This window comes from Botryllus schlosseri, chromosome 3 (assembly GCF_051294905.1).
Source record: "Botryllus schlosseri isolate E-star chromosome 3, Bs_hap1, whole genome shotgun sequence".
Lineage (NCBI taxonomy): Eukaryota > Metazoa > Chordata > Ascidiacea > Stolidobranchia > Styelidae > Botryllus > Botryllus schlosseri.
This window is the reverse complement of record NC_137238.1, coordinates 33,376,719-33,401,109: the sequence shown is the minus strand read 5'-3', so window position 1 is coordinate 33,401,109 and position 24,391 is coordinate 33,376,719. Positions and strand designations below refer to the sequence as shown.

Sequence of the window (24,391 nt, the reverse complement as noted above, 5' to 3'; positions counted from 1 at the left end):
AAATACTTTAACGTTTTTTTTCAATAACTCGATCCTCGAGACTTGTTACTGGTACGATGTACCGTCGGTGAGCAAACTATAACGGTCATTTTGTATGATAGTATGACTTAGTTGTATTGTTGTGAGGACAATCATATGATGACTCAGCACTTTTCGTTACAAAGTAAATTGGTTTGTGTGTAATATGTAAGCACCGTAACTAGAAACATATGTACTCTGTTGTTGGAGTACCTGATTTATTGCTATGACATTGACAGAACCCTCGGGAAGTGAGTATGCTTTTCTTTCACGGAAGTTTACGTGGTTCGTTGTAATAGATTTGTGTTAACTACACTCAGATAGATACCGCAATTGTGCTGGACTTACACATGGTATTCGCATACTGTACACATACAAAATTTGTGTAAACAACTCTGATGTTTCTGTTCGTACTAGTTCTGTGTTGAACTATTTGATTATTAAGATACATGAACATCCATTCAGACAATAAAGTTCTCGAGGTATCGAAACAGTTTGAAAGCACCACCAATCATTGTACAGGTTCGTAGCATGGGAATATCGAGCGAATATTTTCGTGTGATATGAATATATTTCATATACTTTTGGTAAGAAATGAGTTGTGTGGGGTAATCATACACAACCTACAAAAGTTAAACTTGTAGCGTTTGATTGCCTACTTTTTATCAATGTCTTTGTGATGTTAAAAGACGGCTGAGTTTACATTTACATATAGTAAGCGGAGAAACTCAAGTAATAAATTTTACTCGTTTGAAAATCGACAACGGGAAAAATACCGAGTAACAGTATCAATATGAGCGGTATATTATTTTTCGAGATATGCAACCAATCTTCTAAGCAGAACTTGTCAATAATTTATCATGTCATAGAAAAACCGGTTGTTATGAACTCGAAACAAATGTACTTCGATTATCACGAGGATGGAAATTACGATCAATGGAGTGATTCGAAGTGTATGTTCTGCAATCACTAAATGACAAAAATATCAAACAGTGCATACAACTCGGTTAGGTAAACAATACAGTTACAAATCGGATGTAAGCTTGATTTACAGATTACAGTCTGATGATGTAAAGCTCAACCACTCCAGTGTGTTTATTGCAAAGTATTTGACACAAACAAAATATCGAATGAAGACTTCGGTTTCATTACCAAGCTAGTGAAAATTGTTTCTATAGGATGGATATGATTTACCTTTAGAAAAACGATATAGACCGATTAAGCGACGTTGTTTCATATACGTCGAGTGAGTAAAATTTCTTTGGGGTTCGGTTTAGTGAGATAATTGTTAGGGATTCAATCACATACAAGTAACGTCTTTTAGTGACAGAGTATTGTGATGACATTTACTTTAGCGAATGACAACGGAAAAATTTTCGATTGCATTGTCGGTGTATGTGTTAGACAAATAATTCTAGTACACCTAACTATAGGATACATTTCGCAAACATCGTACAAATTGTTTCGTTGTGATGGTAACGACTTTCAGCGGTTTGGTTTCATGTCGGGAATTATTATTTGAGGGTTCAAAAACAATCAATACTACAAATGAACAACAATGCAAAACACGTTAAGTGAATCACAGTGTAGCAAGTAGCCTACTTCCTTGATATTACGATTGTTGTGTACCAGACATTTCTAACTGAATTGAATGCATCTAGCAAACATATTCCAATTTACTTTTGTAATGATCAAAGTATGTGAAATGGTGCGAACGGATTAAGCATTAATCAAGCGGTGGTATGACAATTCGCCTAGTGTGATATCTTGACACCGGGTAATGCGCGAAAGTATTTCAATTCTGACCGCAGATTACGATGATAAAGTATTGTACCGGTTATTGTTCAACAAAGGAAATTGTTGTTTCATCTTTAGTCTTGGTTAGTGGAGACAATTACATTTGTAAAATATTTTCTGATATTCGCGATACGCAGAGTGATTTGTATCAAGGTGGAATAATTTTCCAATCAAGAACATTTCAGTCACGCATAGTTTTACAACTCAATATGTTAATAACAACGATACTGAAAAGTTTGTTGCTGTCATAATAACCTTTACCACAACATCGGGTCTAATTACCCTGAATAATTTAATAATCAAGTCTTGATCAACTATTACAAAATCTCATATGTTAAATCACTGTGTCAATCCTTATGTTTACATCACGATAATTTTCAATATAACGCCTGCGTTTGATCGTAAGAAATGAATTCTTAACTACGTTGGTCAAACTTTCAAATGTCGTATATTCTCAACATATGTCAATCTCAAGTTGTGTGTACCGAGTAGTAATTACTTTATGCTGTAGAGTATACCGAGTAGTAATTACTTTCACAGTTGAACAAAAAAGACGAGTTGGCGGACTAACCGAACTTGCTATGGATTTTGGATTGTAGTGATTACTCGCGTAGTCTTGTCTACTTTTCATAAGGATACTTTTTGCTTTGGTTGGGTAAGTTACAAACGGATTGACTTGACAAGGCTTTTTTGTATTTTACTCTTTTGTGTATGGGAAGATGTTAAAATGTTGAGACGTAATACTATTTCCGTTCACTCGATTACAACAAAAAAATAGCCTGATAGTTTGTTCAAGGTTTCGAAAAATAGATTGAAATATTCCGATTTACGATTTAACTCATCGCGTCACAAGTCGATTGCGGTATGCACAAGTGGTTGTCAAGTTAGAAATATTTACAACAGGTGCTATTTCATTGCTTGATTCTATTGTGTGTGGTAACACATTAAAATATTGCGATAGTATTTGCTGAAACTCTATTTGATAAACGGAAAACTCAGTCGTGAATAGAGTTGTAAGTTTCAAGGATTGTTTCAAAGTATGATCTTGAAATGTGACTGGATCAAAGTTGGTGTCAAAGTCCAAATATTTCATTTTGGATTATCTGGATTTACCTTTAGTACATCCGCGAATGGATTCCGATGCGGTATTATAACATTTTTGATAATAATGACTCAAGGATTTTCAATCAACAATACTGGAATTTTTTGGTAATGCTAGAGTTGCCAAATGATTAGTTGCGTGTTTTTGTTAAGTGTTTGATTTCAAGTTAATAAAGACAATAACTGTGTAATGCACATACTTGTGATTCTTGATTCTTGTAGAGTTATAGTTGGTATTGATTCTATAAGTGTGAAAACAGTGGCGCGGAATGTGCGAATAATTCGATACGGCTGAAAGTCGGCGTCAGTAATATTCGGGTTACGTTCGATTCAACAAAAACGCGTTAAGGGATTTGTCAAAGGATTAGGGTTGTACCGATTTAAAACATTCAGATACGAATCGACTTGATTTGTGTAGTGAGTTTCATTTCAAGTTGATAAACTAACACATTGATTGAATATTTTCATGGATCTTATCACGCAACTAAAGTCAGCCACTTTTCGCGAGGCGTGAAACATATAGCGATCGCGGGCTAGTGACAAATTGTTGGTTTTCGAATCACCGTCTGCGACGGTTCTGTGACAAACTAATTACCGAAATATAATTCTGCGAGTGATGCTTACGAATATTTCACCGCGTGAGTGATCGATATGCCTGTAACACCAAGTCGCGAAAGATGGTTATGTCCGAGACATTATCTTGTCAGCGATCGCGGGGTTTTGCAAACTATTTCACACATTTTTGAAGTGTTAGTTTGTGAACGCGGTTATTGTTGATATTCGGATCGCCGTCTACGCCGGCTCTGTGGTAAACTAATTACCAAAATATTACCTTGGAAGTGACGCCTAGATTTAGCAAACTATTTCGCCAGATAATCGAATTCCTGGAGCCGGATGAATTTTCTGTGACTGGCAAACAGTTACAGAGTAAAACTTCGGATGTGTGTGGAGATCATGCTATCGCATTCTTGATAAAAAGAGCTCAAGGGTTTTCAACCGAGGAATACTTGGATAATTTTGGCGATGATAAAAAGTGAATGATACGATTGTGCGTGCTTTTGTGAAGAGTTTGATTTCAGAGTAATAATTGAATGTATAATGTGTATACTTGTGATTCTTGTTGCGACTGTGAACAGCAGACTATTCTGTAGGTGCGAAACAGCGGTACGGAAGGTGCGAATAATCCGATCTGAAAGTCGACGTGCTATTCAGGTTACGTAGGAATCAATAGCGAGGAAAGACTTAGAACACGATCGGTCATTTGTTGCGACTAAACTACATCATATATAATAATTTACGATCTACACATTAACAAAGGTTCATTCAGCGAATCACCAGAGATCTGCGACCGCAAGACACAATAGCCGCTCGCCACCCCGCCCATAAGACGAAAGAGCCGCTTGCCACCCCGGGTTTCCCAGCCGCTCGCCACCCCACCCATAAGACGAAAACGTTAGCTCGCCACCCCCACCATAAGACGAAAACGTTAGCTCGCCACCCCCGCCATAAGACGAAAACGTTAGCTCGCCACCCCCGCCATAAGACGAAAACGTTAGTTCGCCACCCCCGCCATAAGACGAAAACGTTAGTTCGCCACCCCCGGTTTCTCGTTAGCTCGCCACCCCGCCCATAAGAGCCCCTGCCACCCCCAGACCGATCTACTATACTACTAACGGTCCCCTATCACCTCATGAAAACCCTTTCACAGACAAAGATTAAATAATCTAACAGATATAGACCCCTTCAGCAGGATAAGTTTCCGTAGATATTTTTGAATTATACGTTGCTGAAAACGTTATTTGGAACCCGCAGTCAATGTAGCAATCTCACTCTTTGTAGCCTACCACTAGTTACAATCGATTACACGTATCTAACCTAGTGGACAATTTATCGGAGTCGCACTAAAATTCGATCGACAAATTCTCTTGACCGACTCAGGCCCGACTCCTAGGCGGGATTTTTTAAATGACCGAAATCCTATCCGAACAAAACTCCGACAAATCATCTACGACAGACGTGGGCAAATACGGCTGCGGAGCGATTCTGAGCGGCCCGCGAAAAGTTGCTGTGAATTCAAAATATAAAATCTACTTTTGATTGTTTACGCGTGGAATAAAAACATAGGCTGAAAATTCGTTGACTTTGAAGCCTGTTCGTTCATATGCCACGATTACGTAGCCTTCGTACGTCGCATGTGTGATCCAGATTCAAAATAAAGTCTATGTAGCAAAGTATACTGTAAAAATTGAAGTGACAAGCAGTCACTGTTTCCATATAGTTCACTTCAAACCTCATTTTTTTGCCATTGTCGCATTATGCATTACACTGTCTGTGCTTCACATTATTACGTGATACGTTTCTAAATCCCTAATTCGTAAAGAGGGTCAACCAGTGTTCGTTATTGAGTAATCATCACCCATAAAGGATGAACGGGCATGTCACAAAAAGAAAGGTGAGGGCTGAAGGCCGAAATTTCAATAAGATTTTGAGCACTTAGTAATAGATTAGTTGAGTCAGAGGTAACCGCGTCTTTTTAGTAGATTTTACGGAGTAGGTCACCGTGTTTAAGGACTACAATTTAAGTCATTCTTATGACAAAAACAAAGATAGTCACTCAACCAAGGAAGGGCGGATTTTGAAGGAGCTGTTAGCTTCGCGAAATAGCAATATTATCATAACGAGTTGCACACTCCTCGGGAGGAAGCAACTAAAACAAATTTTGTGGTATCCCTCATATATTTTAATGTCCTTACAGAAAAACGTGACTGGGGTTCAAATATTTAAAGATGTATCATGTTAAACATTGTTTTGAATTATGATGGCGAATAAATATATATTTTTTAAGTAACCGTCATTTATCCATTACCTAATATCAACACATCCACTGTGCAGCAAGTATAAACAATGTAAATCATTGCTTTCAATATTTTCAGCTTTTCATTTGGCCCGCGGGAAAAATAATTGCCCACCGGTATCTACGAGTGTATATTTATGTAAAAATACAAAAACAGTATATTATACGATAAGGGTTCAAGATTTTATATTGCATGTAATATGCAATAACAACAACAACAAAAAAAAACATGACGATAAAAACTCACATGTTTGTACTGAACACAGGTTTGTACTGTGGCCTACTGGCGTGTGGTTGGTAGTTTTGTTGTTACATAAGTCATGCTCATTAATAGCCACAAATACGATTCCGACCGTACCAAAAAGTACGCAAGCCGGCTTCGATCCGATCGTATCAGAAGAAATATGAATCCGGCTCCGACCCGGCTCCACCCATGAATGGAAAATAAATCCTGTTGGATTTCCATTCCAACTCCAGTCCATGCCCGCTCTAGTTCATAGCCATTGGAAGGTTTTTGATCGCATGACGAATGCTCATGGGATACAATGAATATTCCTCTTGATAATCACTATTTTGTGCTAATAATCGTGATGTCATACGATTTCAACTGCTCATTAAGTATTAAATATTAACTTTCGTCAAAGAATTTATAACAGGTCAATTTTTCTTCAACGTGTTTTCACAATTCATATTGATATCACAATTAATAAGATATTTATGCTCGTGATCCAAACCGTGGTTATTACCCAGCAACAGTCATAATAGCAGTGCTATTCTTCCTTCAGGTTGACATACTGAATATAGAGGATACATACTTGACGCACGAAAGTCTTGTCGGCTATTTCGATATTTTTCGGCAATGTCTTAGCACCCGAATCGCTCTAACCAATTGTGATCCGACGAAGGAAAATCTCATAATGATGGCTGAACTCTGGCAGAGTCCTGACATTCAGGTATTGATTATTACAACTTATTTTCATGTATACACCGTATATATCATAGAGTTATATTACGCTCGTCCCAGCTTATACATATTTACACCTAATCTGAAATATACTATAGGGACTGATTATTATCGCAGATTCACTGTTCGATTAATTTGAATATAAATAAGTATTTTTCGCCCCGCTATGTCAAATCGGTTTTATTGAGGGCTTTGTCACAGAAATTATGATGGTAAATCAAACCGAACTCCGGATCGCGAGGAGCATGTATCTCATTGATTCCTTTCTGGACGAGATCGAATGCTGCGAGATACTGTACTTAGTTAGGAGCTCGTAAGTGTTCTACAATGTGATCAGCTCCTCAATCTCGGATGTTCCACATAATGGATTGATCACACTGGTGAACAATTTTGAACGAAAAAATTGTTGACTTAGATGTTGCACTTGATTTAGGCTAATGTTGATGTACTGATTCCAAAAATGTTTTCTTTTATCACGTAAAGTTTTCGTTTTGGGACTTATGCCCAAAATATACAAATTTTCACTATTTTAGCCATGTTACATATCCATTCGTTATAAAAATCCACACTTCAATCATATATTGAGTTATATAGCCAAGAGGTGAATTGAATGATCTAGGAAAAAGGTACCGGTATCGATCTAGGCCTATGCTTTCGCCCATATTTGGTTAGAAAAGGGTTTTTAAACTTTTTCGGTCGCATCCCAAATCTGAGTTTAGTGCCATCTCGCGACCCAAACCTCATTAGTATGCTACACGTTTTTACGGGCTTATATGATATAGCTAACGCGCAGACGACATTTATATGCAACGAAGCACTATGAAACATTTTTGTTGCATTCGTTTCAAAATTGGGGTGCATTTCTCTGCGGGTCGCATTTCTACTACTTCCTGCGCCTAAGGTGAGGACGAAACTGTGCCGACCGCCGCCCCTTTCGACGACGATACATATAAATATTGACGGATTTGGCCAACTAGCGACGGTCTTTTTGGGCCATGGTTTTATCACCGCTGATCTTCTTGACACCGCACTTTTGCGGCAGTGTGTTGGCTGAAACTTCACGTCGTCATGTGTTCCAGTGCGGAGAGCGGGTTGCTCTCGAAATCCCCGTGTTTCATAGTCCTGCACCCGATCGTTGCACACCCTTACACAAAAGCATCGCAACGGTCTTCGGCGGTGTTTGTGTAATACGAAGGATGACGTATTTTCACGATCAAGCCATATTGCGTGACTCGCTCATTGACTATAGTACCCAAGAGATGTGACCTTGGACATATACAAACTATCCACAGAAAATCACGCGAAGCGCGATTAAATTTTTCGTTGCAAAAATTGCAACAAATATTACATAGCCTACATATATTAGATCGCTCTGATGTCGTCGCGATCTGAAATTATACCTTTCGCGACCCATGTTTGGATCGCGAACCATACTTCAAGAACCCCTGAATTAAAAGATACAATGACCCAAAGAGACTTTAGACATAGACTTGCAAATGCAAATGCAAACTTCAGGATATGGCTTTCTAGCCTGTCATTACGAAAACTATGACTGGCACATTTTGTGGTTCATAAATTCTGCAACTCATTGCAGAATAGTGTTTCAGATTCGGAAGAAATACTTGGTTATCATTTGAAAATATTGTCTCGAGATTGCTTTAGTAAACATGGTCACAGAATTGCATCGAGATGGTCAGAAGCTGTTAGAAGCTTCAGCGAACTCGTCTGCAACATATGCAAGCATCAAAATGAAAAACCTTTCAGCAAAGCCATCGTTAACTTTCCGGAAGACACTGGCGTAGTCATCGATGCGCAAGGAGAAAGTTCCCCCCAATATCTGAAGGTGATGTGGGAAAGACACCAGACTAGATTGGAGCGTACATATGTTAGCCGACTATTGCCAAGTATCAAACGAGAAAACACACTCAATAAGGAGTCATTAGCATAAAGCTGTACCCGGAAAATCGAATTTTATTTGTTATGCAGAAGCAATATCTGTTAAATCAACCAAATAGAGCAGTACAAATGTTTATTTGAAGACTGTTGAATTACCCTCGTTATCTTGTGGTTCTTGAAACGTTTTATGTCAGTTGTTCTCAACCTTTTTGTCTTCGGGGACCCCTTTTGGACTGTTACAGACCCCGCGGACCCCCCAAAGTTTTAGTTCAAATTTAGCTCAATCATCAGGCAATCTCATCGGTCTTGTTCAAAGGATATCCGTAGGCTAGTGATAAACAGCAACAAAATGACTTTCTTAAAAATAACATCATACTATTGATGCAGAAATTGGGTTGAATTTTATTATTTCAAAGTGAATTTTGCAACTGCATTTCTTGAAATACGTGTTCGTGTCTTGGAAATCCGCGCCTGCGATTTGAGATGAACGACTGCCAAAAATCCAATTCCACAAAGATAGGCGGTGGCGAATGTAATAATAACGCGTAACGCTTCCGACGAGACATTTGGGCATGATCGCTACAAATACCTCTGAACATGCTGACCCAACAAATATCTCTAACCAGCAAAATAAATGTATCAGTAGGCTATTGGTAATTTAGCAATTAAAATGAGTCTGCACAGTAGGATATTTCATCTCAGACGGCCATTCTGTTGATGTGAGTTCTGGAGATTTACTATAGTAATGACGCAAAACTGCTTCGCGATTTTCCTGAAAAAAAAATACAAATTATAGGTTATCAACTATATTGTAAATTTAAAGGCTTCGTGGACCCCCGGTTGAGAACCACTACAGTAGGATATTTAATCCCATACGGCCATTCTGTTGATGTACACAGTAGGATATTTTATCTCATACGGTCATTCTGCTGATGTGCTTACTGAAGAATTAGCAGTTTTGAATCGAAATTGCTTCATGATGTCCCTCATTTAAAAAAGTTAAAAATTGGTTATCATCAGTCATTTTGCAAATAAGGTTTCGTGGACCCCTGAAAATGCTTCGCGGACCCCCGGTTGAGAACCACTGTTTTATGCAATTTGCACAAAACATTGAAATGGGGTACTTTTAAGTGGGTTATGAGACGATGCGATGGGTGCCTAACCCAAATAATTGACGTGAATGAGAAAAGCCAATGTCATTTTTGAATTCAGCGCCCATAAGTTAGACAAAAACAATTGTCAGATCGAAGTCACCAAAAATTGTGTTGCCCAGTGTTAACCACTCTGAAATTTCTCATATAAATAGGAAATCGAATTGCAAAGGCCTTGTGCTGCTCTTTCATATTTGCGATCATGACCGGTATCAGGCTCATGCTCTCGCTAAATTTCGCTGATACGTGACGGGCTTGATCGGATTTGCATCATTGCATAGAAGGAATATATTCAACTAATTATATTGAGAGACAATGATTGTAAAGTAACCGATGTCGTTTCACGCATGGAAACATCATGGCCAAGAACAGGGTCGGAACTCTAATAAACGTCTATGCTTCTATCAAACGAGGGGTAGAATGGCGCGATCGCACCTTGATGTGCAGCAATGAGTGTTCAGATACGTCGCAATTCTCCCTGCATAACACAAAATGAAACACGTTTTTGGGAGATTTTCGCGACTACTGAATTTGTCCGTTGATGAACAGCATCCGCATTGAGAAGTAGCAACGGTACACAGCTGATAGATAGATAGACGGTAGACAGTGGTTCCTAAATGGTGGGGAATTCAATGGTTTCTGGTGGGGAATTGACGCATTTGTTAAACATTATATCTAGGATAGTATACATATTTAGGGAGACACATACGCGATCACTGTTACCAATTACTTGCTCTGGAATGTATGTATCGAAAAGTATATTGCGTGCTGTTCACAAAAATTCATTTTTTACTTCTGGATAACGCATCCAGCGCGACCAAGATGACGTGAAATAACGCTTTCGCAAAATTCTGGGGGTTACGCGTATCGGTTAACAATACGTTTTATGTTGCAGTTATATCATTGATTTTGTTAAAGTCACCGAGATTGAGTTTTTTCTGCAACGCCTTGGGTCAAGTTTACAGACTATTGGGGGTAAGGGGGTGTTATTTGGCTTGTTTTAGGGGGAGGGGGTTATCTCTATGCTGTTTAGCTTTTTTGGAGAAAATTATTCCCGCATTGCGTAATTTTCGTGCTGTGTACCGGAAAAGAAATATTTTTGGCAGTCTCGCCAGAATGTCTGTGGAAAGGCAAAGTAACAAATTTGACAGCTCTGCAGGAACTAAATTATATGGTTAAAGGTTAAACGGAACCTTTTGAGTATCTCATACCCTATAATTCAACAAAAATTATAAATGCTACTTTTAATGCCACTTTTGTCGAAATTAAACGCAACTTTCTCGCAATTTTAATGCAACAAAAACTTGCCCTACTAATAAGCCATGCAGAAAAGGATGGGACGATGATTTCGCTTGATAAATCTGCACAACAAAACAGTGAAAATCAAAATCAAAAAGCTTATGGCGGAACAGAAAAGTATTTATGGAATAGCTAGCAACGCTAACTAAAGGCCAAATCTACAAAACACAATGATTCCATTGTCCCGAATGTTTGCGCTGCGACCGTAGCCGAAATAGGGCTTAAAGTGAAGTTCGAACGACTGTATGATGATGACGCATTTGCTTCAACAGCAGGAGCCAAAAAATCTACCTTTCTGTACCATTGTGTTCTACAAGATGAACGCAATTGTGTCGAATTCAAACCAACTGCGACTCTGGAACGTCCTCATATGAGATCATCGTCGATTGCTACTTGATGAATCACCTACGTTCACCATAATCATTCATCTTGTGTTAAAACGAACGAAGTATTTCTTCCTTTGTCATCATCAAACGGTGGGATTGCGAGAGAGACTGTATCCGAATTAAGCGGTGAATTGTTCAAATTAACTGGAGCAATTTTAACTTTCGTTCCGTTGCCGACCATTTCGGTCAAATAAAGCGGTTGTCCGGGTTATCCTGTGTGCCTAATTAAGCGTAGTTGACTGTATATATATAATGTATATATTATCTGGATGTCTACGGGTACTGCATCAACAAATAAAAGATAATGGTTTGGCTAATAATTCCAATCTTACTATGGTAAGGCCAGGACCGTAAGACCACTTCGTTAGCCCCTCTAAAAACGTTGATATTCGGCCCCCATAGGGCGATAAACCAAACTTCTGGGGGACGGAGCCCGTCAGGTTATTCGTGTTGGGCGCGACTAATAATCACCAACAATTATTATACTGTTTCGTGGGCGCATTATTTCGTCTAAACATGCGAAGCGCGAAAATTCTCAATAATTCATTGTTGAATCGGTCAATATGGTCAGGAATTGCATAGGCCTATGTTGCTATCATTTTTTTATTCTACCTTTTCAGGTAATCAGATTTCCCGGCTTAGCTGAATGAGGTGTCTTGGAAACTGTAGTGTCAGTAAATAATAACCAACCATATTTGGGCGGTATAATAACTTCAATACATAATGTTGTTTCGTGAACTCCTGTCTGCTACGTCAAAAGATGTTGAAATCGACCAAACCTACAATACTAAAAGACGCACACGATGTCAAATTGGTATTTCTTCTTCTTGTGATATTCCGTGCGAGTAGGGTCTTGTTGGGTTCAGATTGCCAGGATAGTAAAATTCGGCGCCAGCCATTGAGGCGCCTATGGAAAATTAAACATATATGTATTGTATATATGTATCGAAGTTTTCGGTCAGTCTGAGGGCAGTTCTTTTCAGCCCGGGTATTCTCGCCGCCGATCGTTTTGGCAAACTTCTTGAAGTTGCATGTTACATCGCGTAGAACTGCATATGTATTGGCGCGTCCTGACACGAAAGTGACCGAAGCCTAAATGCCGATTTGTATAAATCAGCGCTTTTCAACCTGTCGGACGGTTTGCACTTGAGCGAATGGAAAAATCAGGCAGTTCGAATGACGAAGGTGGTGAGAATGGTGCGGATGAAATCGGATGAAAATTTTTCTGACGCGGAATAATTCAAATAAACCTAATAGGAAATTTAAGGGCCAAGTAATGTTGTAGTTGAGACGCAATTGTAAAAACTTGTTTAACTTACGATGCACCACTAATCGTAATAGCTCTAACAAGCCGTAGCGAGTATTTTCGCACTAAAATTATTACGTAACCAAAAGCCTGGTTTTGAATTTGGTGTAGTAGCAGAGCAGACATGCAGTATGTCAGCCCGTATGAGCCTGCTACAGGCTGGAAAATAACTTCAAGTTGACTTTCTGCTTTCTTTCGCTAAACAATCATCATAATTTCGTAAAAACTGTTAGATTAGCACGTGGCACGGATAGTAGTAAATACAATCATTACAGGGTCACATTTGCGAGTTAAGGCCCATGAGACTATTTAATTTCGAGGCCAAGTCTTTGTGTGCCGGGCACATGAGGACGTAAAGTTTTGGCCACTGATAGAATGCGGTCCCAAAAAACATAAGCGGCGACAAAACCTTGTCCAAAAATGACCGATGCTGGATGGCAAAACCTTTCGATGTGGATATGCTTCGTTGTCGGCACGGAATAGTCCAGTTCTTGCAATCTGAGTAGACAGTAGTTACAGTAGTACAACATGTCCGTACAATCGTAGAATACTACTGTAATATTAAAAATGAAATCCTTTTTATGGGTGAGCAGAGCAGAGTAGAGCAGAGTAGTGGCCAGTAAAGTGTAGCGATACCTATACTGCAAGCGTTTTCGTGTCGCGATGATTAGGTGAGGAACACGCACTTATTGTAAGTTATTTTTTTGTCGACTTGTAAAGTTTTGCTGGTCGGCACTGTACCTTTGATACTATTGACGACACAAAATATCTGCGGTCATCACCGCAGTCGATGGTGAGCAGGGCTTTGGAGCCGGAGCCGGAGCCCGGAGCCGGAGCCCCGGAGCCGTGTATTTTCGCCGGAGCTGGAGCCGGAGCCGGAGCTCTACATAAAATTCAGCCGGAGCCGGAGCCGGAGCTGGAGCCCGTTATTTGAGGAGTAGCTCCGGCTCCGACGTATTTCATATATGCAACAACCACATCTTCTGATTCATCATATTTGAACAGCAGGGCTGAATTTTAATGCTGTGCACAGAAAGTGCGTTCTAGTGCAACTATGATGTTATCGACAATTGGCAAGTATTCATTATGACGTCACAAGCCGGCATGGCGGCACCTATGTCTTCGTTGCTACAACGGATGTTACTGACGATTAACAGACTTTAGATTACTATAGATAACTAACCTATGGGTATATTAGTAATCTATATAGACCAGAAATGGCCAACCTTTTCGGCTAAAGGGGCAAACGCATTGAAGAACGAGTGTGCGGTCCACTAGTCGCGCCAAGCGGGTAAAATTTTCAAAATTTATAAATAAACTAGGTCAATAATATTATTACTTGAGTATATTACGAGTCTACTGTATACCGCCCGCTAGGCTCAGTTTCAAGGACACGACTATTCGGCGTCAGGCCAAATCGATATCGAAGGTCTCCGATAATATGCGACAATCACTTTGTGCCTACATTTCACAGTCAACGATTATTATGCGAGCGCAAACGCGAAAAGACTTTATCCCGTAATTGCGAATACAGTTAGACTCAATCGGGTAAATTAGGCTTTTTTTCATTTTCAGTAGCGGGTAGGCTACCAAGCAAGAAATCGTGTGACAATTAAACACGCGAAGCGTGAAGAAAATTTTCACTACTATTGTAGTTTATTGCAATGTACGACGATTTACTAAAAATGTGACTGGATCCTGGATCTGCCAATACGTCGGAACTGATATTTCAGTCATCAACATCTCAAGTGTCGCAGCCAGACTTGTAATTTTTGGTTTCCATTGCAAGTTCACAATCTGAGCAATTCATTTTCGATAATATAATAGGAAATATTCTCGCGGGCCGCGCAAAACCTTCCCGCGGGCCAAATGTGGCCAACCCTGACATAGACAGGCCCATTCGATAATTTCAGAGCCGGAGCCGGAGCTGGAGCCGGAGCAGTGGTAATAATGCGGCTCCGGAGCTGGAGCCGGAGCTAATGTATTATAGAAGAAAGCTCCGGAGCCGGAGCTGGAGCAGTTTAAATTTACGGCTGCTCCAAAGCCCTGATGGTGAGTTTGGTATTACCGGGGTGAATCATTTCAACTTGGCGTAATATAAAATTAAATATTCATGGGCCGCTGAGAAAAAGGCCAAATAGCGGCAATGAGCACCCCTTATAAATAAATACAATTACATTGATGAGACAATTATTATTTCATAGATTCCGTATCTGGAAATCATCGATGCCAAAATGTCAGCTGACACTTTCCGCGAAATCGCATTTACACTCAAGTCCATCGGTTGCAATAAGATATGGTTTACCGGCTGCAATTTAACGATGGCGAAGCTCTCTGAATTCCACACTGGATGCAAAGAAAAAGATTTGACTGTAAGTTGATTTATTTGATCATGAAATGTTTGTTCGATCCGACTTAGCCTACCCAAGTCCGTGCTCAAACTCAAACCCGTGTAATCATGCCTACATCTAAGTTGAAATTAGCCTGCATGATGTAATATTGTTTTATTCCTGTTAAAAAATTAAAATCTTCATATTGAAAATGGAGTGACTTGTTAGTGATAGGTAAGGACAGCTATACGCCTAAAATGGAATCGTTTAAGGTCGATGCATGCAGTATTTTTCGACTTCCAATCACACCATCACATCCCGACATATAGTGCGCTCATCTCGTGCATTTAAACAGTTGAGCGGATTGCCAACAATTGTAGATCTTATTTTGTTTACAAGTTTATCACGTGTCTCACATGAAACGTATGCAAATATTGACCGACCTTACTGAATTAGCAAATGACATGAAGAGGTGAAAATCCACTGTAATGGAGGAGTATTTGCAAACTTCATAAAAACTTTGATAGATGCCTGTTGCAACAAGAGTTCTATTTTGGTTATCCCTGATGCATTTCCTAATCGAGCGAGTGTTTTAGTGAAACCGCACACAATAATATACATATCTGGTTCAGGCAAATGAACAATGCTCCGAAAATTTCATGTTGGTGACGTCATATTTGGGGATACGATTGTTGATGTACGATATTCTTTTCTATTCTCTACTGCAGGGGCTCCCAAGCTTTTTACGGTCGCGACCCCACCTCTTAATTTGGAGTGCTGATTATTGATTGCTGCGTTTTTATTTACGTAATCATTACGTGTTTCCTGTGTAAATATTATATTGTTAACACATAACACTACCGGTCACTTGTAATTTTCCCGGAAGGATATTGTAACTGCTCCTAACTGAAGGACATTTATTGAAACCACTCATTGAATTGAACTCAAATTCGACGACCGATCCAGACAAATGATGATCCGTAGATGAAGGTAGAAATGAAAGATATTGGAATAATCGACCTAACGAAGGAATGTCCAAATACAAAAAATTAAACTGGGTGGTGAAATTACGTTTTAAAATAGTGGTCGCCTGCGGTTAGAGTTAGATATAGAGACAAGCCTGCACAATAAAGAACACAAGTTAGTGACTATATAGCGATGACACATAACGCAACGCTATAGCAACAACATACATACAGCAAACCAACTTAAGTTAAGAGGTGACGCCCAATTACCATATAAAGGACGAATCACGCGGCGCCTAACCAACTAAACACTGCAGATTTCTGCAGTAACAGATATATAACCGCCCTCTTGGTTTCTATGCTCCATCTAATTTAATCTTCATACTAATGACCAAGACACACACCTTGCGCTATAGTAGGTGGAGCTTTAAATGACGCTTCGATGGATTTGAGTAAGGTGCCATGTAAAACAAACGGTGATTTAAAAAACTTAGTTAGAAACGTGTTTAAACAGTGTTTTCAACGAATGCCTTTAAAAAATTTGTTTTTTTTTAGTTGTAAAATTGTGCCATAATTGTGTAAATACTTTCCAAAAACATGTTGTATGAGCCTACAGACAATTACAACCCGATATAGACAACGTATATCGATATGGGATGGTTGGAGCCCTCAAAATAGTCGGTATCACAGTGCATTTATTTCGTCAAAGGTTTTATATGTACTCTATGTTTTCAATTATCTATATCAATCCACTACAGCTCAAAAACCTGTTTCAAACAAGGGCCTCGTTTTGAACATGTTTGTTTCAAATTGAATTTTGGTTTAAATGCAACCCTGGATCTGACCCCTTGTTTGGCGGCTTCGTATTAGTTTTACCTTCTATTTTGAAATCAACTAAAATATTCAGAAAAGAGCCGCCGATCGCATCCGCCCAATTGATATTCTTTCAATAGTCATAGGTAATTAATTTCAATCTCCGCGACCCCAGAGAATAGCAAACGAGCCCATTTTTGTCGCTACCCCTAGTTTGGGAACCTCTATTTTATTACCCTGAAGAGTGCATATCAGCCAAAAATATTTGGGTTATTTCAATATGAATATACTTTTCATTTGTGAATTTTACTTTCGTTCTACTTGCCGCTAAAATATGGATGGTTGGTAGGTGATGAAAATATGGTAAGTCTAGTCAATAAGGCTCATTCGTGGCTATTAGCAAGTGCGCCATCCACAAGTTCGATAGTGAACTATTGCGGATGAGTTGATATTACTGCGATCTAGTCCACTGTGACGAAACATGAATTATTCTCAGCATTAACTATACAATCATCAATGCCCGCACGGCTAATTTCAATATCAATATATATTATTCAATTTTACATTGTCAAATGATTGTTAATTACATGATAGATAGTTGAGAGGAAAGGGTTTATATATATGTGTCATGTGTCACTGTTTTATGGTGACTAATTTATAGTCCAATCTCGCGCATTGATTAAAAAACAATCACTAAAGAACTTGTATTTGCTCGTCTAATTCATAGAATAGAAGGTGTTTCACGACGCGCGTCCAAATCCACAAGTGCAACGAGGTCACTATTTTTTCCTGTGGCGTCGCCCAGTCTGAATACTATTTAGTTAATTTGCTCACATAAACACCAGCTCCGTTGCACTAAATATATATTAATCATTATTTTTCAAACCGCACAATGGGCCATCAAGTTTGCGCTGATTACAGAATTGCGGGTATGCCAATGCCGAATTACCAACAACAATTACAGAGTATGCAAGGCGATTCTTGCATACCCAAATTTGTTGCCGATGAACGTTTGACTCCTCTGCTGTAGTATACCAATGAATATGGTTAGTGAACAGAGGTGGCTACAATTTTTCATTTTGTGAACGTTTGCCGGAAAATGATGTGAATTCAGCCAACAGTGATTGAGTATCATATCAGGAAATACATCGGAGCCGGAGCAACTTTTTAAGCAACTGACTTCATCTCCGGCCCCATTCGAATTTCAAGTAGACCTCCAGTTCCGGCTTTAAAGGCCTGGTTGCTTGACATGTAGAATATAAATCCTACATGTGAATGTTAATTGCCGGACCAAAACCACAGGTTGTATAAAAGGAACAAGAAATGCATTTAACTTGAAGTCTGACATTTATGTATCGTGGTTACGTAGCTAATGTACGTCGTATGAGCCATACAGATTCCAAATAAAGCCGAAATAGCATAATAGCAATGAAGGTCCATGCTAATGTTTCTATACACTATAGTCTATCACTTTTTTTGCCATTGTTACATTACGAATTACACTGTCTGCACCTAAAATTGTTTTGTCATCCGTTCTCACGGGATTGGAGACCGACCGTATACCGATCTCAGACGTAAACCAGTCTTTTTAGTTTTTGCGGCCGGGTCGCCCGGTTCACTAGTATAATTTGAGTCGGCGTTATGACAAAAACACGCATATAGTTGCCTGGGTCTGAGAGACTGTGAATTCAAGAAAACTATTTTAACAAGACTATATTACGAATTTACGCAATGGTCGAGATGTAGCGACCAAGATTTGTCATATCACGAATATATTCTGGTGTCTTATTAGAAACAAAAACGTGTCTGGTGGTTAATATAATTAAAGAGAGTAAAACTGCTCTATGTTTATCATTGTTTTCAATATTTACGTTGGATAAATATTATTTCAGTAAATTAACTCTCGCTTCCTCATTCTTAATAGTCCCCATCCACTCAGTGGTTTGTGTTAACAATGTAGTTCAGTGCTTTAATTTTAGAAATTACGACGAAATTAGAAATTATTAGAAATTGACGCTCAGCAGAATACTTTAAAAACTTTTGGCCCGGAAGTATTTCTGCTTTTCGTGAGGCCCGTAGGGAAATATAAATGCGCACTCATGTCAGGCCTCGGCATTGCACGACCTGTGGTCCAAATTTGGTCCGCGACGCGATTCTGATCGTCCCGCGACAAGCTACGAGGAATTTGGAACAAAACTTACTTTGAATTAATAATGTGTAAACTAAATCCATATAGATTGTATATGAACTGAACCGGATATGGGTTAATTTGGAGCTTGTATATTTGTCGTTGTTTGTGGTATTCATGGTGTTTTTCTACTACAATGCTCATATAAACCAGGCTCATGTTTCTTATTATGGTTCCGTATCTCCCCACGTGTAACAAGGTCAACTAGGTTTTTTAAGACACAGATTCCACGGATCAGAGGGCGAGGAATACGGATAAACCTAGGTAGGAATTTCGGAGGCGACATCGATTGGTATCGAACCCGCAACTAATTGGTGTCGCAGCTATCTCGCCTCGTGCAATTTATATATTTTGAATTTTAAATACACATATACGACATACGTAGGCCACGTAATCACGTCTGTTTTTTATGTGCCGTGAATACGTGGTACGAGTATTCTGAATAAAAAATAAACCAAAAGCATATTGGGCCGTAACATCAAAGTTACAATTCACGGTTTCCATATACTTTAGTTCAGACCTTTTTGTTGCCATTGTTACAGTAGGAATAACGCGGTGCGTGCCTCGAATTGCTACGTATGCAATGCCGAATCCTTAATTCGCAAAACAAGTCATCAGTGCACATGGTTAGCAGTCACCATAATCATCCATAAGCGATGAACGCGGATGTCAAAAATAAAGGTTACGGCAGAACGCTTAAATTTCAAGAATAATTGGAGTACTTAAAATTTGTTTGCTGAAGTCGTAAGTAGGGCGATTTTTTTAACATGTCAAAAAAAGTCAAAATTAGGTCAAAATTCTAGCGTTAGGTCAAAAAATGTCAGAATTGTTACCAGAGACGAAATTTTTTTGCAACCTGTATTTCGTTTGTATCATAGATTTTGCACTGTCGGTGAACTTTGCGTTTGACATTTTACAGCTTGTAGCCTACATAATAGGCCTACCATTGTTTCGACGCGACACTCCGTTGTTAATGAGTGCCGATTTAGCCGAATCCTGTCTGCTGCACTAAAATCTGCTACCGCGGACTAGGCAAACCTTACGTATCAGTCCTGTATTCAATCTTACACAACCAAGCACTCCGAATTGAACAAGGCTTTGGTTGAAACAAGAATGAAGATGCGTAATCGAGAGACATTCGTAATAGTGCTTGCTCGTCCCTTGCTCGATGAAATGGAGCAGGATGCAACAGCAACAATGAAAATATATAGGCACGCGAATAGGAAATTAGAACAGTTATCAAATAATCAGGATTAAAATCAGACAATTAGAATGATAAAGCGAACTAGAAATAAGGACAGTAGAATTGAAAACTGATTCCTCTAAAAACATCAAAATAGAGAAAAAATAACATGGACTCACTATGCTTGTATTAACATCAGTGTATTCTTAAAGCAATTCCCATTGTTTAATTTTCGATTTGGGTTGCTTGATTCTGTTGAAATACAAGACTGATACGCAAGGTTAGCGAGTCCAACAGCAGATTCAGCTGAGCAGACAGGATTCGACGCCTGCTAAATCGGCACTCATTTACATTGGAGTGTCGCGTCGAAACAACCATTGTAGACGGCCCGTTGTCTGCTCATTGTGAATCATAAACATTCAAATTAAACATGGTTGGCATGGTGTTTTGTTCAACGTACCGCAATATCCTAAGTGAAGCAAGACTGCGTAGGCATTGCAAGGTTTTTATATCAAGAAGCACATTATAAAAAATTGTGACGTACACCATTGTCAGAATGAAGCAACACGGTGTGTCACCACCAGTGTACGCACAGCTTCGGTGTTGTCAGCCATTCTTTTTCCATTCTTGGCAAGCTACTTAGTAAGGATAGACACTTTCTACCCGAGAATGTAGGAAAGTATCTTTCGTTGTACTACTACAAACCTTATTTATTTCTACCATAATACGCGATATAACTACTGGAATTCTTCATAGGGCCAGATTTCGTTCAAATAAAGTTTTTTCATGTAAAAAAGTTGTCACATTTTGAGTGAAAAAATTTTTTTCAGGGCAAACTACTTCGTGAGAACAGACAGTTCGAACCAGAAATGAAGATAACTAGTATAATTCTAACATATGGGGGAAAACATCTAATTAACATGTACGTTAGGTCAAAATTTGGTCAAAATATAGTTTTGTAATGTCAAAAAATGTCAAAATTTAAATTTTTAAGGTCAAAATCTTCCGTCTTTAGGTAAAAAAATCACCCTAATCATAAGTATTCCCGGATTTTTAGTTTGTGGTGAACACAGCAGGTCGCTGTGATAAAGGACTAGAATTAAGTCAGCCTTATTCAGACAGACACTAGACTGAGTTTTTTGGAGGGCAAATTTCAAAAGACCCTCTAGTAAAGCTATACACAGCAACAATGTTATTTTGCCAAGCTACACACAGCTCGGGATATCCCAAATACATATAATTGAAAAACGTGTCTTGAGGTCAAAAATGTTTCATGTTCACGATTGATGTGATATATCAACAATCACTTTCTCATTATCTAATATTAACAGGTCCACTCAGCAGCAACAACAATGTAATTCACTGTTTTCAATTTGGAAATAAAATTAATACGCCCCACAATATAGCTTCAGCTTTTGACTCGGCCCGCCACGTATTTTTAGCTTCTCATATGGCCCCTTGGGAAAAACAATTAATGTATGATCTTCGTATTTCGTGTAAACAATTTCACGATCTCATCGAAAATGAGCATTCCTAATTTGCAAATGAGATGAATCTGAAAATCTGAAAAGTAAGTTTTTATTATTAATAATATTATGGAAAAAAGTGGCGCTTTCAACCGATGATGGTTATTTGCGCCACGCTCAGTATGCATTCAATGACACGATCGGAAGAAAGCAATAGATAGATCTAGAGAAATAATTCGCACGAGAGAATAAATTCTATAACTGGTATAGTTAGGCAATGGAGGGTCAAAAGATTTTGTACAGAGAAAGCAACGTTCTCATTGGCACAATGAGCAATCAAAAGCGGCGATGAAATTCAAATTTACGACATCTGATTAGCAAATGCGAAACAGTGTCCGTGACGCAGCATAAGGAACACAAGAGGGAGTCGGCACACCCAATATTGAATAAATGGGAATTAAGACGGCAATGACCTGACCGAAGACGAAATAATATTCGATCATAATGACGATTATTCGTGTCGGGGAGCGGTGGTAATTTTTTTTTTGAAGTTTGATTTGTTGTTTCAAATCTTCTTTTTTGCAATCAACTAGTTATCTTGTTTGATTTTTTATATTTTGCGTCCAACTATCAGAGAAATGTAATACATCATCAAACTCAATCGTAAAACGTAACAATCATCCTTTCAAGAGACTCTTGGAGGTACAGAACTCCCGTATATTCACGCTTTTATTTGTGTGTCTTGGAGTTGACATTTATTGAAATACACCAACCTAGTTCGTACTAACAGAAGGACTTCGTGTATCATCTGATAATAGTATATTAAGATTAAGTGATCTCTTTACCTCCATTTTCCGAACTTTCATGTTGATGGCTTCATATTTGTCAAATAAACAGCCCCCGGGCCGCATCTGACCCGCAGGACGATATATTATGACAGGGCGGCGGGGCATTTGTAATTAAATTGTAATGAAGAATGCTTGTATTATCCGGCCCATTTCTAATGAATGTTGAAATATTTAGCAAGAAATACTTCCAATAAATACTCCTTCGAGACAACGAATGTCGAACATGTTCATTGCCGCATTAATAATTATTCAACCGTATTGCTGCGATTTAACTATAGTCACCATTAGTAACAGGTCGATGATATTGATATTAGGCAGGAGAGATAGCGTAGTGGTAACGATAAGCGTTCTTACGGCGACAAAAAAGCCCAGAAAAAGACCCGATGAAAGAAAGAACTCACAGGGAATGAAAAGAACTGATAGAATGGGCCGCGGCTTAAAAAAAGATCAACGTCGAAAAGAACTGTGACATCGGGCACTCTAGGCAGAGGTGGATGTTAGAGTAAAGGATCGCTACTGATGCGTGTCGTTCGACATCCTCCTATCTGTTCATGACATCGCATTGTGTCTTATCGCATTGTACATTGTGTGTGACATGTTCAGATGAAAAATATAGCCCAACGATATTATTATTATTGACACCCAATTCCACCACCACGTATCGTACACACACGAATTGAGAATTACAGTGATAAACTTGCGAATGTACGTACAAAGTTTAATATTTGTATAGTTCAGTAGTAGGGTTTGGTCAAATTGTTGCCCGCCAATCAGAGAGCGCCACGTCATCCTAATTGCCACGCCCATTTTCATACCCTAAGGGTACATTCATCTGCTACGTCATCTGTGCCACATCATCAAGCGCCACGCCTATAGTACCACATCATCCATCCATTGCTATATCATCGCTGCATTGATTGCCGCATCTTGATACTTTTCTCAGATATTGTATTATGTGTATTTAGGACTAATATCATCCGTCCATATTTTTAATTTCTGTGAATGTGAATTTGAATTCAATTGATTTATGTGCGTATTTATATCTGCAATAACACTTCGCTAACGAAAACCAGTTATTGTCATGATAACCAAAAACTATGATGTATATGCAAGGCTGTATTCGCCAGATATATATTATCATTATGTGTATTTAGGACTTTGTATTTTCGCGGATAATATTAGCAACGCTGAACTAGGTGTGGTTTTATGATGATATATCAAAATTCTACACATCAGCACTAATTACTTAATATAAAATGCGATTTTGAGCGCAGCGACTTGATAATATTAATCCCTACGCTTCTGATGCATGATTTTTTGTGATAAGGACCTAGGTAACATTCAGAGTCTGCAACGATTGTTTGGATATACATTATAGCAATACCCCACTAAACTATAGGCCAGGGGTCACCAACACGCAGCCCGCGGGCCGCATGCGGCCCGCGAGGTCCTATTTTGCGGCCCGCGACCTGATTTGAAAAAATTTCAGAAAAACGCTTACTAAATCATTTTGAAACGCTGAAATTGATTTCAGTTGAAACATAATGTTGTTGTTGTTCATAGTAAGCCATTCTACTGTGCCCAATATCACTATTCCTCACTAGTAGGTACGGCTTCGGCATGGTAATATCATTCCATGGATGAATAATTTGCTGGTACGAATGGGCATATTGCCTTGACGTGCAATGGCCCACCACTGCCAAGACCGAGACGTTTGAAAAACGACTTCGGGCTCTCCAAATGACCATGCTTTACGAGGAGATAGTTGTCTAGCAAGTAGGCCTACCGTGTCTAGCTAACCCCAATATTGATTCTTTAATCCAGGG

General features: G+C 39.0%; 1 protein-coding gene across 6 annotated transcripts in view; it reads left to right on the top strand.

The window, feature by feature from the left end:
• The window catches only part of LOC145435095 (NACHT, LRR and PYD domains-containing protein 14-like), a 443,484-nt gene that overhangs the window by 36,830 nt on the left and 382,263 nt on the right, over positions 1–24,391 (top strand). For all 6 annotated transcript variants that reach the window (XM_080312363.1, XM_080312362.1, XM_080312359.1 and 3 more), the window contains exons 7-8: positions 6,556–6,723; positions 14,977–15,144. In XM_080312363.1, coding sequence (XP_080168489.1) covers positions 6,556–6,723; positions 14,977–15,144 — 336 coding nt within the window. The remainder of the gene's footprint in view (positions 1–6,555; positions 6,724–14,976; positions 15,145–24,391) is intronic.